We start from the raw sequence: 17,822 nt of genomic DNA on the forward strand, positions 1-17,822 counted from the left end.
AAAATAAAAACAAACTGGACTACATCATTTTAACAAGGCAATTACACAGAACTAGAAAACTGACTCTGTAGTAAAATATAAAAATCTACAATTATAAATATAAATTTGGTCCATGGAATCACTACAGAAGTAGCAGTATTTACAGTAAGTATCAGATCACTATTCTAAATGTCTAATTGAAGTCTTAAAATGTTGAATGTTATGGAGAACAGTATTTTATTTACATTCTACTATATTAAAAGTTATAGTTCTAGCAAATGTAAATTGTTATAAATACAGCAAATAAAGCAAATACTAAAACCATGACGTTTGTAATTGAGAATCCCTAACATCTATAAATATGATAATTTTAAGTTAAAAGTAAAGCCAAAAACTAATACTGAAAAAACATACCACAATTCAATTCTTAGAAACACTGTAAAAGTCAATCAAGTTAGTCCAGACATAACAATGTATTACAAGAAATCTGTCAAGAAAAGGCACACATTGTTAATGATAAAAGTTCCGCAGTAAAGTAATGTGTAACAGAAATGATTGTTTGAGCAACGGTTGGGATCTGATTATATATATACTGACTGGACAGATTTCCCCCCCACAAAGTATAAAACTGAAAATATTAATGGTAAACTCCAGGTGTGACTGGTGTGATGTAGGTATGTGTGTGTTTAATTTGATGTGTTAATTAAACTAAAGATTCTAAACTTTCAGCCGCATTTCCATCGGGTAAAGCTGAGCCATTACTGTCCATAGATGCTGAAGGGTTTTCTTCTTGCCTTGTGCTGACAAGGCTGAGAATAGCTTTGTACAGAAACTGGTACTGTTCCTGGAGAAGAAAAGAGGATATAGTCAGTGTGTTGTCAGATATAATAACACTGGATTATCTTGTAACACTGTTACTCGAAATTAATTAACAGCTGATGTGTCAGCCTGTTAATGTACTGTGCTCCACAATTTATTGTGTTACTTAGCAGCTTTATTAATTTTCTGACTAATGGCTCCCCCTGTACACAATGTAAACCACAACATTAAGGAACACAGTACACATGGGGGAGAAAACTGTATTTTAAAAGAAATACTATGTGCTAAATCTGATCCTTGTTAAAGTCAATTGCAAAGTTCCCACTGATTGAATGGGGTCAGGATTAGGACTACTATTTGCCTGTTGGCTTTTTTTTTCCATTGAATATGTTCTCATTTTTTTCCCTCTGAATTCTTTCCAGGCAGATTTTATATTTTTTTGGTACTTGCACTTATTGTTTATGTTTTTGAAGACCCTGCCAAGTGTAGGAAGATAGATGAGACTTTGCGGGAAGATTCACTGAGCTGGCCACTGCCTAGAAAGAGTAGGGGGTCTCAGTTGGGTGCAGTGGGAATTGGGAAGTGCCAGAAGCCAGCTGGACTGCGCTGTGGGCTGGGAGGGGGAAAACAGCTGGATGCTTTGTGCAGGGCAGCATCTCGGGAGCACAGGCACAGCGAAGGCTGTGCTGCACCAGGTAACAGTGGATGCTCTGAAAGGGCAGAGGAATATTTTGGGTTTTAGGATGGATATATGAGGATAAAGATTTTCTGTGATGGAAGGAGTGGGGAGCAGTAATACAGACTGAACAGAGTGGGGATTGGGGTCTGGACTATTAGGTTGCACTAAGAGATATGGCGTAGAAAGAGCAATGAATTTGAAAATCTGCAGTAGGAGGATGGGAAACTGGAAATGTGAGATAAAGGGCCCAGGTATTCACTGGAAGCTCCTGGAGCAAGAGGAATGAAGGTCCTAGTGGTGCTGCTGAGGCAGGAAGAGTTCCCATTTTCACTGCATTGTCTGCCAGGCACTTCAGTCTGGGGTAGCTGAGCAGGGCAAGGGGTGGACACATCTGTGAATCCTGTGTCATGTCCTGGTTTTGCTGTCAAAAAATGTGATAATGCTAACCCTAACGTTTAACTCTTACAGTGTTCTCCTTATTACATCCATTGTAGCTCTACAGGAGTCAGATTTGTAGTGGTATGACCAAAGGGGCAGGGTTCGTAGTTTTTCATTTCTGTGATGAATTTTCATTCGTATGACACTGACTTAGTAAGTAATTCTGATTCGTTATACTTTTCATGTTTTTTCTTTCCGTAAGTAGAGTGACAACGGTGTCAAGTGACCATTCAACAGATCATAAAAGATCAAAGTCCATCCTGAAATGGAAAACTAGGGTAAATACTTCAGGGTCTACTTGGAGTACAAATTTATTCCTGCTGAATTAAAACCTTCAATTACATGAGATACTGTGGATTTTATGATGACGGTGGCAGCTGTGCACATTTTGAATATGACCACTTGATAACCGCATAACAAGTTTTCACGGGAAATACTTTGTTTTGGAAGAAGCAGCAGGTCCACTACAGTACCTCTGGGAGACAGTTTTGATTAATTCATGCAGAAACTAAGATGCCAATGGTTCAGTAATGTTGCCCTAAGATCTAAGCATGCTAATAATACCACACATGAGGAAAAAAAAAGCAAGCACACTTTTTGCTTATTACTTACAATGTCTGTAAAGACTCCAGGCCTCATCAAATTTATCATCTTTGCTACCTGGTAAACATCCACTGAGTTCTCATTTTCCAGTTGATGCATCAGTGTTGTTAATGCACAGAAAGTGCCTGCTGTCACCCCTCCGTGCCTTTGAAAGTAAACAAAACAAAACAAAACAAAAAGTCTCTAGAAACTGGATCAAGTTTCTACAACTGGAGAAAATACAAAATCCAGGGTAAACTGGTAAGATGAATATCTGTTATGTGATCTTTACACTTTATGAAATAGGCCTGCCCAGCAGTGCCTTAACACAACCTTCACAGCACCTGGCTATAACTTCTGTCTTTAAAAACCATTCTTAGAGTTATTTCCCTACAATCCTCTACTAATCAAATCCTGAAGGCCTCAGGTCCTCCAGTATTTCAACATTTCAGTATTTTTGGCCATTATTAAACAGCTGGAGAAGGGTAAGGTGCCTCATCTAAATAGTCTTACTTCTTTCAACAATAGACAATGAAGCCCTTATTATCTCCAGTACCCTACTCAACAATCATCTGGAGTATCAAAATGATAGAATTGAAAAGAAAACATTGAAGTGTGATGAAATAAAAATGTTTCTCTTGTTGATGCAGCTGAAATAGAAGCAGCAGCACTATTGTTAGGTGCAGACTTTGTATGTTGTTTCAGCGGCTTTCACTCTAAATGAGATGAAAGGATGGTTCTAAAGAAAAACAAAAACAAACTGAAAGCTGCAGTTCTTACTCATCATGTACAATCATGGGTCCGTCACGGTTGGAAGTTTCCTCTTTAATGATGCTGATCAGTTCAAAAGTTTTACTAATAGGACTATCAGGATTTGGCCATTTTGGACACTGAAAATGCCTTACTTCAAGTACATAGTCATCCTAAAAGAGTGAAAAAAACATAAAACAATTTGGTAAAAGATTGACTGTCTTTATTCTTATCCTTCACCCTGTTCCAGTCCAGCTCCAGCCTCCAGATACAGAATCCCACTACTGTGGAGGTTGGACTAGCCTATTCCCCATGTCACCACGATACCTATGGAGGTTACCCCCTCCCTGGGTGTTTCAAGGACATGGAATTTTATCACTCATTTACCATAGAAAATGTAACAAAATGTAGGCATTACCTTTAACAAATCAAGTCCTGAGTTACATGTTTATGACAGTGTTACCTGTGTAGCTTCTAAGATAAAGTCTTGGACTATGAGCTTCTCCTCATTAGACAGACACTTGTGTTCTTCAGCAATCATAGTAACTTTGAAACTCTCACAGTTTATAGGCTCATCTTTGTTTGGCCAGTATACAAATTCATCTTCAGCCTCCAGGAAAAAAAAAAGAAGCCATAAAAGTAAGTAATATTGAGCTCTTAAAATAAAACTTAATCCAACATAATAAATAATATCACGTATGTAATCAATGCAGCCAGCTAGATTTAAATTGACAAATCAAAATTTGAGTGGGATTACAAACATCACAAGTGATGATTTTCAGACACCTGTGTAGTGATCCTGACCAGAAGACCACTGTACCCCATGGAGATAGTGACCCACACAACAGTCAACACGTGCTGTGCTGCGCTGCGCTTTGCCACAGGTGCAGCCTGGCCTTCAGGCTGTGTTGTGCTGCCCATAGCCCATGGCCACAGGATGAACTTAGCTGGTGGCTTGTAATATAGGAGCCTGCAGGCAGCTCCCACTCTGTACTGACGATTATGCCACTTGCGTGGCCTTGGGATTATTAGCAAGAAGTTCTCATGAAAACATCCTTTCTGTTTGACATCAGAAATGATGAACAGGGTTGTTTTCTTTTAAGAAAATCCTATAATAGTTTGAATGACCAAAGTGAGAGTAACCCTTCCATGGATGGGAGCATGGCGTGATGTACGTTGATCAGAGGCCTGTTTGATGCTGCACAACTCGGGGTTCCCAGCATCTGTCTGATGAGATCTAAGATTATCTATATTACCCTCTCCTTTATAGTGTTAGCTCTAATAAATAGCATTTTAAATGATACTTTACAGAGTATGAGTGTCTTTCTTACTGGGATCATAATGAACCAGCACCTCCTGGTAAAACAACGTCCTTATTACAGGGGCTAACTTAAAAATCCATCTGTTTTACAGGAAGTGTAACATTCATAAAACATTTGATGAGAAGAAAAAACCAAACATTGTCTTGGTTGTATGTGTTTTTCCAATCGTGCAAGACTCTCCAAAGCATTTGCATGGCTTTCCTCCAAACTCATTACCAAACATGATGCCCTCTCACACCTCAGGATTTCTCTAAGCACCAACCTAAAAGCTCTCAGATATTCCTGCATTTCTAGTAACTGAAAAACATATTCATTTGTTATTAAATTACAACATGCAGGATGAACACGTAAGCTTCCTTTGCTGTTTAGAGTCAGATAAATCCCTGCTAAACATTTGATTGTAACTTTAGGAGATGAGCAAGAGAAACAAACTTGTATTTCTCCCCTTACCTAACAATGGCTGAAGGAGCCATATTACAACTGAAGTAAAAGTCCTGGAGCGAAAACTAACCTTGCATAACATCTACTTCTGCTGTTTGGTTCTTTTTTTATAAATTATATAGGAATGATTCAATACTTTCTCATGCCAGCTGCAATCTGCCCAGACAAGGATCTCCAGATTTCCATTAAATGATTTGGGGATTTTACACTCAGTACACTATTATTAATTTTTAATTGTTTTTTGCAAAATCCAAGATATTGTCTCATGTCCTGCATATTTCAAAATGGTAATACTAATAAAATTCATATATAAACGAGTAACAAACAGTCACAAAACTTACCATATTCTGACTATCAGGAAGCATGACTATTAGCTGGGCATTATGGTCCCATATCATTCTCCAGAAATCCTTGATAGTGTGTAGTAAGGGATGCTGGGTAATAATGAATTCATTACTTTGATAATAACCCTGAAAAACAAAATCAACAGACTCAGAACTGATGCCCAACTATTAACATTTAAAGGAAGCTTCTAGTGTACAGAGCCAGAAGCCTAGGAAATAACTTGCAGACTTGTGCCTCCTTTGGCTTCCTGCAAATATTAGAAGAATATAAAACTTCCATTGCAGTATTTTCCAGATGAAAAGAATAAAATCAATTACACTGAAATAATTTTTGAAACTTCAAAAAATTTGATCGAAGAAAAAAGACAAAAGAAATCAGTGGAGACCTGAACAGCCAACTCAGAATGAAAATACATTAACTCATACACACATGCTAATTGTTCTACATTAGCCAGAATTCCAGAGGAGCTGGCAACCTGAAACAAATAAAAGAATACTTGAAAGATCTGCAAAAATCCCAAGCGATCTCTTAGTTTGTACAGAAGTCCCAGATCAACTTCTTACCACAAAAGAGAGTTCCTTTGCACTAATGCACCTGCCAAAGGATCATGCATACACAGCACTGCAGGGAGCTTTCCCATCTCTTTCCTGAATGTCCAGGAAGCATTTACTCCTCCCTCTCAGCTAATGAAAGGGAAAACTGTTGAAGAAAACCCAGGGAACAAAAGGATAATGGAAAGCTGATGAGCTATGGTGCCTTGGGCTATGCCAGTTGCAAAAGCTCTGTAAGATGAGCAGGTAGGAAGGCAAACCACAGTACAGCGATTAAAAGCTAACTTGTTAACACTTTTAGTTCATCTCAAAAGATCCTTCCATAGGAGGCATTCAGCTTTACCAGTTTTTAAAACCATGAGGCGATTTCTGGTTCTACAGATTGTTAAAATGCAATGCAATTAACCAAACTTAAAAACAGTAATAACAGCAGTAATACTTCCTGCAAAAAGAAAGTCTTTCAGACTGAATAATGGAAGAAAGGAGCTTTCAAAATCAGGACTGTGCTGCCCTAACTTGGACACATGGCAGCTCTGAAAACAGCTATACAATGGGACATTGTTTTTTACCAATACAGTTAACTGACTTACCATAATATAGGAAGCATTGATGTAGTCTGTCCCTTCACCAGACAGTGATGAGATACCCACTCTAGATCTTTCCACTGTAAGAAAACAGTCATGAACTAGTATGTATGTTGCAATGACTTATATTATAGCATTTATCTCACATTATCTCATAGTAATAATAACACTAAGCTCCATCAATAAGGATGAAGTGTTAGCCAGCCATCTATTTGTTCTCCTATGTGTAGTACTTAAATAATTTCTTCACTAAAAGTACTTTACAGAACATTGCTCCACACCAATGCAGACGTCTTCAGTTCTTGCTGAGGAAAGATTAAAGGTTTGACACACACAGTTCATAAACATTTTGCCACCCAGAGAAGCCGATTTGAACAAGCTTACCAGGAATGATGGATGAAGTTCGGTTCTTTTCTCTGTTACATTGTTTGAGTGCAGTTGAATAATCACACTGCTGTGTGTTAGACTGGCTCAGTAACTGAAACAATGAAGTTGTTAAAAAAAATCAGGTAACTGTACAAAAGCCATTCCTTCATTAGCTGCATTAAACAGAAGGGTGCACGCATTGCAGGTTAGCGGTCTCTCTTGACTTTAAGTATCTAGTTATCTGGCTAAACTACTTAGCAAGTCATCAGAATCTTTTTTCTTCACTGTTTTATCAGTTCAAATGATTCCTGAGCCCTAGATTGATAAGCATGTCTTTGAAGGAAATGCCACTTTATGTTGTTCCATATCCAGCCCCCCAGTGCTTGTTGCCATCCTGGTGTCACTTCCATTTTGCCTGCTCAGCTGTTTGTGTAACTTTAAATAGTTTTGGAAAACAGTAAACGTCTGTTGCAAAAAAATCTGTGTTGTTATACAGACAGTATAGCTCCTGATGTGAGGCATATCTAGATAAGCCAGTTATGAGCTTCCTGATTTTCTCTCTGAACCTGTGAGAGGAAAATAGGACTGATCTGGAGGGGGTCTCATTGACTTGTTTCAACTAATACAATTCAAATAGACAAGAGTATGAGAAGGAACCAGTATATATGTATATACACCACAACGCTGTATATATACTGCTTAGGCATGACATAAGTTTGGAAACCAGGTTTTTCCTAGTTTTTAGGGAGTTTTTTGATTGCTAGTAAAATCAACCAGATTAATCAGAATGTTCAAAAGAATTCAAAAGATTTTTCTGTGATATTTTGGGCTGGGCATGTGTAGCTTTCAGAAGCTGCCTGCTTTGGAAAAACAGATAGCAAACCAGGGAAGTTCCATCAAAATGAATTAGACCACAATTTCTTTTATCTAAAACAGTTTTTCAGTAAAACAAGACTCCACATTTTTATTATCCTAATAATTTTAGCTTACAAAGGAAAATGAGCTTGAATGAGACATGTCCATTTCCGATAATATTTAAGCTCTTGAAATTGGAGCTCTACATGGCTCCTGCAATTTTCACTGCACACTCTAGTGTTTCTATATATTTACACATTCTGTTTGTATATAATATGTATATAATATAACTATTCTTTCATCTGTGTAGGAAAGGTGGGATGCTTATTTCTCCAAGCACATCACAGCTGACATAACAGTCCCTACTTTTCCCTAGGAAAAAAACGTGCAACACTGTTGGATCATTCAAGCCAGGATATCAGCAAACTGAAATCCTTTGGTATGTTGTTCCTATTCTATTGTTCTGTATTGGTCATTATCTTGAAGAAATAGTAGTTACTATGCTTACGTGACCAAAATACTTCATAAAATAAATATATTAATATTTTTCGTAACCTCATTATGTACTGACATTATCTACAGACTTATCTGCTTAAGTTTTTACTTATGATCCAATAGCTAATTGTAGAAAGAATATACATTATCCCTCACAGTCCTCCTTAGAATTAAAATCCTTAGAAAGGTTCTAATAATTCATTTCCTGTTAAATTAGGGAAAGCAAAGTTGGTTTTGTCACATAATCTGGAAAACATTTAAGCGTGATTCACTTCTCTGGATTCAAATTAATTTGAAAAGGTAGGATTTTCTGTGTTTCCTCTGTAAGCCACACAGTGAACGAGCTAGACTTCCCATTCTCCCCATGACTCAATGAGCTGTTTCTCTCATAGATTCTGGGCTGTTACCCGGCTGGGTCTGCTCTTTCTCTGGGTGACTGAAAGTCCCATGCATGTACACACTGATCTCCACATCCACAAGCACCAAAGTGTTCACTTATCGCCTGCTGAGGTGAAGCCTGTCTTCTAGACACTGCTGTACACTGAGGGGTATATGTTGATTGATCAATACAACATTTTTGCCAGAATGACATCTTTCCAGACTGTTGTTTTACCTTTGGGATCTTTGTGCAAAGGCATGTAGTTAGATTTTCCAAAATCTACTTACTGGCCTATCTCTCATGCTCTTGTTTTTTTTTTTTAAAATTCCTTGTTTAACAGTATGCAAATAATTCTTTTGTCCCAACTGACTGCATCCATTTGTTAAATTGCTCTGAATTTAGGCTCAGCAGTTAAATTTTAGATAGAGAAAGCTCATGAAAGTTGTGTTGAGATACCTACTTTTCCGTCATTCAAGCTTGCAAGCCTAAAGCTTTTCCTGTTACTATGTTGGAGAGCTCACCTTGAATTGTTTCTCCAGTCTGGTCTTTCCTGTTGGTCCAGGAATCAAGAGAGCATTAACATAGGCATGAATGTGAGTCTCAAGGACTTCTGTTTCTTTACTGAGTATCGCTTCGACCAGTGCATCATGAGTGAAGATGTATTGCTCCTAGGAAAATAAACCCAAACATCTGAGCTCTAAATATTTTCAGATTCCCCTAGACACCTCTGGCTAAGCTGCCACTTCTGACGTGGTCAGCATTTCTTCACAGCGTGCTGCTGTAGGGGATTTTTCTCAAAAGTGGTCTTCTACAGTGAAGGCTGTCCCTCCACAGTGACAGTACACATTTACAAGCACAGTTGAACTACGCATGCAATATATATATGATATAATACCAAATCCCCACCATCTATGGTATCTCATGTTCACAGAACAGAGTTAAAAATGCAAGCATAGCCTTGAGTCAAATTTTCAAGTCAGCTTGTTATGCCACTCCCCCAGCCTTTCTTGCAATAAAGTGATCACTCCCAGTTCCTACTGCTATCCTCTATTTTCTCTCTCAGATCTTTTGGAACAAGTGCCCATGCTGTTGTTGATTACCTTTGTTTCTATTGAAAGGCACTGGGGAATCTAACCACCTGTTCTTGAAACCTGAAATAGACTTTCAAATGCCCTGCTGTTGTCGCTATTGTTTTCTTCTGGTCTTTCACTATTCTATACATCATCTTTAGTTTAAAGCAGCTATAAATAATCTTCTGTATGAAGCAGCTTTTCTTCCTTCTTTTTATTGCCTGATATCAACCATTTGATCAGGTTCAGTGCAGATCTGAACATCTGACAGTGGTGTTTCCTTAAAAAAATCTACGACAAAAATGCATGCCCTGCCAAGAAAGTGCTACTGCGGGAAGCATGATTTATACAGAATTTCTCTCTTCTGAGTCCTCCCTAATAAAAACACAAGAGCCCACAGATAGGTAATTTCTAGTGCATTGCTCTAAGCGAGCCTAGAAGGATGTCTCTATAAAAACAACGGAAGCAAAAGGGGAAGTTCAGTCTGGTGACTGGCTGCCAGACTGTCTGGTGGTGCCAAAAAGATGACTGTATCATCTCTCCTCCTGCAAAGAGAAATAGCCTGTAATAGTCTCTTGCTATATATATTTTATTCTTACCTCCGTCTGCACCAAGTAGTTCCTTTGGGTACGTATGTGTTTTAAGAATCCAAATATGTTGACTGTCCCTTCATGCTGAATTTGCTGTAGCATGCTGTCTAACACTATGTATGTGCCTGTCCTTCCAACACCAGCACTACAAAACAGAAAAATAGTCTTGAGCCTGAAGTAAAACAATAATGAAAAGAACAGTTTCTTATACATAGCTTTTTCAACAAACTGGTGTGTAGGGAAGATTTTCCTCTACAAATGGTTTTATTACGTAATATGCTTTGCTAAAACTTCAAGGTTGGTAATGAAGAAAAATGTTTTCAACTCATCTTTTTCTTTGTGCAAGAATAGATCTAAAGATAATTTCCTCAAATGGTTTTTAAAGTATCATTTGAAATAGAACTAAGGGGTTTCCTGCAAGTCTGCAATTTTCAGGCTTCTGCTATTCCTTAGGATACTTTATCAAGTATACCTAGAAAGGGTGGCATATGTCAGCATTTTGGCACAGTTAAAGTGCTCAAGTTCTTCTGTGTTGAAACACACATCATTTTAAAGGGAAAGTTGCATTATGCCACCCATTACAGATATAGAAGATTTCAAAGATACCAGACTGAGGAAAATCCCAGGAAGTGGCAGAGCTGCTGAAGGTACATCTGTAAAAGAAAAAGCTTAGTGCTGCCCAGGTACAGCTAAAAGGGCAAGCAATGGTTGAAACCCTTCTTAAAAAGGGAAGATATAGAAGAAAGGGTTAATCAACTCACTCCTGTTATGAACTCTGACTCATTTAGCATAAAAACAGCTATATTGTAAAGATTAAACCCCAACTTTTTCTTTCATAAAATATCTGGGTAGGAAGTACAATGTCAAGAGGTCATTTTTTGTTATCTAATCATATATGGGAATTAGTCAGTTGTAATTTCCCTCTAAGTTATGAGGAAACATTATGTGTATTGGTACATGTAACTTGGCAGCGACACTGTGCTGGGTCTGCATGGTCCCTTACGGGCAGATCCAAGCTCAGTCCGTACATGCTAATTCAGTCACCTCATTTCTTCTACAGAGGTGACACAAAGCACGGGAAGCATGAGCTCAGATTGCTGTAATAAACTGTCTAAATAAATGTGGTATAAAACTGAAAGGTCCAGGTTATCAACACACTATTAAACAAAAAAAAAAGTATAAAGATTACCAGACACCATGGGTACTTGTTATGAAAGACAAAACATGAAAAGTACCAAAACATAAAAATAGCTAAAAAAAGTTTCATGAAGTTCCTCATATGTGTCCTCCATATAGCCTGTAAAGATAAATAAAAGTTACATTTCTAACATGAGATGACTCCTTTGAAATTCCATAGTGCATTAGAACAGGTGAACTAAAAACCAAATAAAACTGCCTCCAGACAGAGGTGAGTTATACCTATGACCCAACGGAAAGGTCTGACTGAAGCCACACAACTTACCACTGTTCACTTTTTAAAAACTCAGCTTAATTGGCTTATAATGTATTGCTGATCTCTCAGCCCGCTGGCATAGAGCTCAGACTTGGCATTTTGGGGAAACTCTTATTTTGAACTTTCCCAAGAACAGGCAGGATGTAGATAGCAGCAGAACAACTAAAAGGTGGAATTTTCATTTTCCAAGCTAAAAACAGATTTCAGTCAGATTAGATCATCCCAGAAATAAAATATCTTCATTTGCAGCATTTGTGAGGCGACTTTACCTGTTGGCTTCCTCAGAGTCAGCTCCAGAAGGACACAATTCATGAGGAGGTTCTCTTTCCAAATGTTCCATCAAAGGTGAGGTACTACAGTGGAAAACCAGAACCTGCTTATATATTTTACAATAACCCGGTCCTTCACGGGCATTGTGAAGTCATTCCAGGCCCTACAAGCCCTTTTTAACCAGTTTTCCCTGAGCTGCCCAGTTTTAGTGAGCACTGACAGAACACCTGCCTGCACATGCAGACCTCAAACCGTTCCCCAGAATGCTTTTCCATTGCAAATGACTGCTAGAGCGCGGAGTAATGTTAAAAACAGCAGAGTTGTAGTTCAGCCAGGAATAGTGTGAGTCTTCTTTTGTGGACAGAGCTCCCCTTAGGATTACAGAGTATCCCTGCACCAAAGAAAGCATGAGCCGAAAACATCCTAATGATGTATTTGCAAAAATGAAACAATTACTGCTATATATGTATCTGGTAAGCTCATAGCCATCAAGACAGTAGTATAGAAATGTGCAAAAAAGTAAAAAGAAAAGCATTTTTGCAAAAAAAAGAACAGAGTACAGAGCACCAACATTTTGTTTACAGCCATTATGGAGATTTATAGAAGTGGCACAGACAGTTGATTAGTTGGCCTTCCCAAGGATAGAAATATTGGCTAAGAAATTAATCTTATATCATCAGGAACTGTTAAATGTGAGAGTGAAATTTTGCTCAACCCACCACTGAAAAATTCTTTTTTCTGCAAAACAAAAGTGGAGTGAACCTTATGGCCGTAAAAACCACACCTGCAATGAACCACAACAGGCCCGACAGCGTGGCGCTTGGCATGCGATGCCTTCCGCACGAAGGTGAGAACGGGCAGTGTGTATTCTGGAACACCCATGTCAGGCCACTGGGTATAATGGTACTGAGTTACTATACGTCCACTAGACCTCCCTTTCTGGGAACCCTGCAACAGAAAAATAAATCCGTATGTAAGCAGCCCATATCTGAACGGCAGCTCTTCATAATTTTATTTCTGTACCTGACAGATCTTGAATTAGTACTGCCCCTATTTAGTTAACAGCATGCCACCTAGCTATAAATATTCCAGCTTTCAAAGAGAAGAAGGGGCAGTGCTTCTGTCCCATCAGCTTGCCCACTGAATGGAAAAATGACCTGGCACTGACCCTTGGAAAGGCATAAAGAAGGGCTAAAGAGCACTGGAAGGATAACAAATTACAGCTGCTCTTCAGAGTCACCAGCTATTTCTGCCACTCTGCTCCTCTGCTGGGTGGGCAAAAAGTGTAGGATTCACCTCACCCAGCTTTAGTGATCTACAAGGGAAGTAGCCTTGTGTAGGCTGCTTTTCTAAGCTCCCTCCCTTAATGGCAACTCAGAGGCAGGGATACTTGCAGAGAGCAGGTCATGTCATTCAAAGACTGGTTCCTAAAATAGGCAGAATAAATTATTTGACAGTAAGTGCTGTACTTTAGCCATTAACTGTACAGGGAGTCCGAAGACTAGATGCCTAACATTTAGGTGGCTGTAATAAATTAAGCTTTCAGAATGCCCCTCAAAGTAGCCAATGCCACACTGCTGAGCTGAGAGCATGCTGGTTCTGATGGCAAAAAAACAAGGTGTGGATTCACCTGTTTTGCAGGGGGGTAAAAATTCAGTCCTTAAAAAGGAATTTATTTTTTTTCTTGAGTGATTTAATTCATTCCACGTTTTCTGCTAGCTACTCTCTTTCTGAAAATGTATCCTCCTGCTCACCAGGCAGGCAAAGTCCAAATCTGCTTTCCAGTGTGATCACAGCCTTTTCCCTGATGGTCCTACATCACACCAGTACTGCAGGCCAGTATCTTCTCAATTTGTTGATCTGATTAACTCTGAAGTTGATGAGCATCTTGGCTGGCTGAGACCTACAGGGTTCAGCTTTACCTATACAATAGAAAAGAGCTGCCAACTGCCTTCTGAGAAACTTTTCACACTCCCTTTTGCCCAGACCATGTTTTCAGGATGCTACAAACCTTTTTAATCTTTGTATTTCTAAGAGTAAAATTCCTCACAGTGTAATAGGCAAGCACATGAACACTCTTCTGAGTAACCAAGAAGTTCCCATATTCTTCACTACCTTCGGCAGGCCAGTACTGGTCACATTTTCTCTGTTAGAAAGCAAATGAAAAACAGAGAAAAAGAGAAAGAAAACAAAATGTCAAACTAGCAAGCTGAAATGTTCAAATTTACAATCAACCACAAAACCACACAGGGACTGTCAATATACCCAGTTTCTAATAGACATGATCTTCAGTGCAAAAGAACAAATAATGTGTATTTATTTTGTGCTGTAAAGAGAGATGGCTGTGCAAAGATGCTCTTTATTTGGAATACTCAAAAAAAGAGAGGTTTAAATCATACTGTCAGAAATACTGCTCTCTGATATTGTGGAACTTGCCATTCTGTAGGCACTCTAAAATCTAAAGAAAATAACAGATAATCTATAGGAATAATAGGAATACATTCAAGTCAGTAGAGTTGTTGTCGCAAATGTTTTAGTAAGTAATGGAGTGAACCTTGCCATCAAATTCTGTTCAGTTGCATTTTTATAAACTTCTGTTAAAATCGCTTTTGCCAATATCCTTGACGGTGATTCTTTAAGTGGCCTAAACCACTCATTCGCGACAGTTGTATGCGGCTTTTGGTTCGTTCATAGCATGGGTTGAGTATACTTGTATCTGATCAGCAAGGGCAGGAGTGAGCTTGTTTGTGGCCAGAATATACAGTAGAGAGCTGTGATGTTCAGCCTTTTAGTTGGGCAGCCATATAGCCTTCTCCAGCAGTACTGGAAGAGTACATGTTTATAGCACGGTATTATAAATGAAGCGGTACCTCCCAGTTCGGCCCTCGTCTGCATTTGCTGTGTCTGTATCATCTGATAGAGGCTTAATAGGTCATACGACAAGACTTACATGCATTTTAGGCATTGCTGCCAGTATGTGGCAAGTGTGATGCAATCTCTCCTCATGTGACCCCAAGGTACATGCATACTCCTATCACGTAGCCAGAGAAACACACATCCTATGATGGGGTTTGACCTCATTTTGTCTCACTGGACAAACGTGTATCTAGTAATGTGGCAGAAAAGGAACTGTGGGTCCCAGGGGATGTTAACAGGGAGCAGCCAGTGCATCCAGAAAAATTCACCCAAACTACAGGCCTCTCCTTTCCAGGGTCTAAGGCAACTGTGAGAAAGAGAATGACGGAGAGCTGACTGCTGCTGGAATGTGGCACAAGGTCCACAGTCTGGCCACTCCTAAATATATTCAGGTCTTTTTTTCAGTATAAGACAATCTTTTGTAGTTAGACCATGGTATTTTCAAGACTTCAGTTGTTGACAATTGAGTTTAAATGTTTTCTTTACTTTCATACCACAAATCCTCACCTTTATACTTCTATAGCCAATCCTAGTACGAACAACTACTACAAACTGTTGCTTTTTGCTCGATAAATGCCTAAACCAGATTTTTAAAAGAAAGGAGTCTGCTAGAGGTAGATCTATCAACATCAGAGAAAGAAATAACAGACAAAGGTGCTCATACCCTTCCTTTCTCAACGAGATTAGTTATCATCACAATAACTTCTACGTTATGTTCCCATATCATTCTCCAGAAATCTTCTGCTGTCGATTTTAGTGGCCCTTGAGCTGCAATGTAGGCTTTTGGCTTGTTGTAGCCCTAAATTGAAATATAACAAATGACACTTGTCAAATCACAGTCCGTGAGCAAAAGGAGGATGGGAGGAGTACATGACATTTTATGTATCTATTTTTAAAGAATCTCAAAAGCTTTTAAGTACTTTTGAATTTATAACTATCCAAATTGCAGAAACCCTGCAGCACCAGATGACAGATGAATGCAACTGTTATGTCAATGTTTATCATTCCAACAAATAGGATATATGTTCAAGTGCCCATGTTCCCACAGAATGTTGACATGATAGTGATTACGAGACATCTGTTATGACAGTGGTTTAAAAAATGAATCAAGATCATTCGCATGTAAATTACTGGGTAATGAAAACTGAATAAATGGTAGCTCAGTGAGACTCTCAGCCAAATGGCATCTTCCTCTCATGAGATTATCTCAGACAGAAGAATTAACCACTTACCAAAAATGTATAAAAGAACAAACATTCAGATGTGAAATGCTTCTGAAACGACTCAGATGTGACAGAACATTTTTTGTTTCATAAAGCTTTTCACTAAGCTGCAGCTACTACAATATCAAGACGGATTCAAGAAAGAATTGTAGTTCTACCTGTGCCTTTTAACTAAGGCTTAACTTAGATGATTAAAGTTTTTTTAACAAAATCTGTAATATTGTGCTGTTTTTTTTTTTTAGGTCTATTCACCTTCATACATCAGTATTTACAGAAAAAGCTGACAGATGAATAGGCTGGCAGGTAGAAGAAGGCACTTACATCAACGTAGTTGGCATTAATGTAATCAGTCAGTTTTCCATCCTTTTCTGCAAGCTGTGCTAATTTAACCCTAGTATGATCATCTGTAGTAAAACAAGGGAGAAAATATGCATAGTTTTCTGCAAGAATTATATCCTTTCTATATGAAATATTTTTTAAAAATACTGAAATGAATTTTTACAATACATAGGACTAACACAGTGAGAATCACATATGCAAACACCCCGTGCTTAGGTGTGAATCGGATTGAAAATTCTAGTCTGCAGAAAAATAAACTAATGAATCCGAGGATTCAAGGATTCAGAACTTAGTTGCCTGAACAGAAGCACCTCGGGTCATTTTAGGCACCATGACATATTCCCCTACAGCCTCCAGCTGCTGCTTGTGAAGGGGCATGGGTCTTCTGTGAGCCCTGTGTCGTGACTGCCAAGCCTGCACAGTGTCCTGGCTGCCCCGGGATGTCTCAAACGACAGTAGGTACTAGTGTTTAGGCACAGTCATTCCAAGTTAAAGAGAGCAGAACCTGCAGCCTGGAAAGCGATGGGACCTTGGAGAAGCTGGTCAGCTGAAGAGCTTCAGCAGTGGCTACCTCAGGGACAGATGAAGCTTTCTGTAGCCTGGACTGATTGTACGAACTAGAGACTTGACTTAGTTGTACAGGGCAATTCTTGCTACTTGAGCTGCCCTAAGCTGATTGAGCACTGCCCTTTGATAACAAAGCCCCTGGATTGGCACCTTTTGTACTATTAGGTATGAATACAGAGTGGCAGAGGAAAATCCCTGACTTTCCTTCCCTCTAGTTATCTTCAGCCAGGTGGAATGGGATTTCTTGCTGCTGGTTTACATTGTCTTCTGCCAGATGGGCTCATTCTGTTTCTTTTTCTATAAAGCTCTAGTGACACCAAATGCTGAACATATATTTAATTCAGAGCTTCTTGTTATCAGAACAAAGTTGAAATACTATAGAGTTAAGAAAAATAAATTAAGCCACCAAAATGATCAAGAGCCCAGAGGCAAAATCTTCAAAGAGAGATGAACAAAACTGAATAGATGTGTTTCAGAAAAGAAAAATCTGGGATAGTGAAGAAGGGCAACGCAATGGGAAAACATGTGTCCTGGCTAATGAAGCTGATCTATTACACTGTGGCAGGGCACAATACAACATAAACCCAGTACATTTATATTTATATATGACAGTAAATATATCCAGGGATTGTGAAGCTCCTAGAGAGGATAAATCATCATTATTCCAGATCAAAGATGGATTAATTTTGGCAATCAAAACATAGCTTCTTTGGCTTTATAATAGCATTATAATGAAATCTCCCAACTCCCTTTAGGTCATCTCAGAAGATACAAATACGTCTTGCTAACACATGCTCATCAAAGCAGCA

General features: G+C 38.7%; 1 protein-coding gene across 1 annotated transcript in view; it reads right to left on the reverse strand.

Annotated features, from left to right (window-relative positions):
• Window positions 1-682: 682 nt before the first annotated feature.
• PTPRZ1 (protein tyrosine phosphatase receptor type Z1) overlaps window positions 683-17,822 on the reverse strand; it is a 102,851-nt gene continuing 85,711 nt past the window's right edge. The window contains exons 18-31 of the mRNA XM_059816096.1: window positions 16,429-16,511; window positions 15,549-15,683; window positions 13,980-14,114; window positions 12,753-12,916; window positions 11,968-12,051; window positions 10,255-10,390; window positions 9,107-9,253; window positions 6,875-6,968; window positions 6,497-6,570; window positions 5,352-5,480; window positions 3,711-3,857; window positions 3,278-3,420; window positions 2,528-2,663; window positions 683-823 (exon numbers count right to left, since the gene is read on the reverse strand). Coding sequence (XP_059672079.1) covers window positions 683-823; window positions 2,528-2,663; window positions 3,278-3,420; window positions 3,711-3,857; window positions 5,352-5,480; window positions 6,497-6,570; window positions 6,875-6,968; window positions 9,107-9,253; window positions 10,255-10,390; window positions 11,968-12,051; window positions 12,753-12,916; window positions 13,980-14,114; window positions 15,549-15,683; window positions 16,429-16,511 — 1,748 coding nt within the window. The remainder of the gene's footprint in view (window positions 824-2,527; window positions 2,664-3,277; window positions 3,421-3,710; window positions 3,858-5,351; window positions 5,481-6,496; window positions 6,571-6,874; window positions 6,969-9,106; window positions 9,254-10,254; window positions 10,391-11,967; window positions 12,052-12,752; window positions 12,917-13,979; window positions 14,115-15,548; window positions 15,684-16,428; window positions 16,512-17,822) is intronic.

The sequence above is a fragment of the Gavia stellata genome, chromosome 4 (assembly GCF_030936135.1).
Source record: "Gavia stellata isolate bGavSte3 chromosome 4, bGavSte3.hap2, whole genome shotgun sequence".
NCBI lineage: Eukaryota > Metazoa > Chordata > Aves > Gaviiformes > Gaviidae > Gavia > Gavia stellata.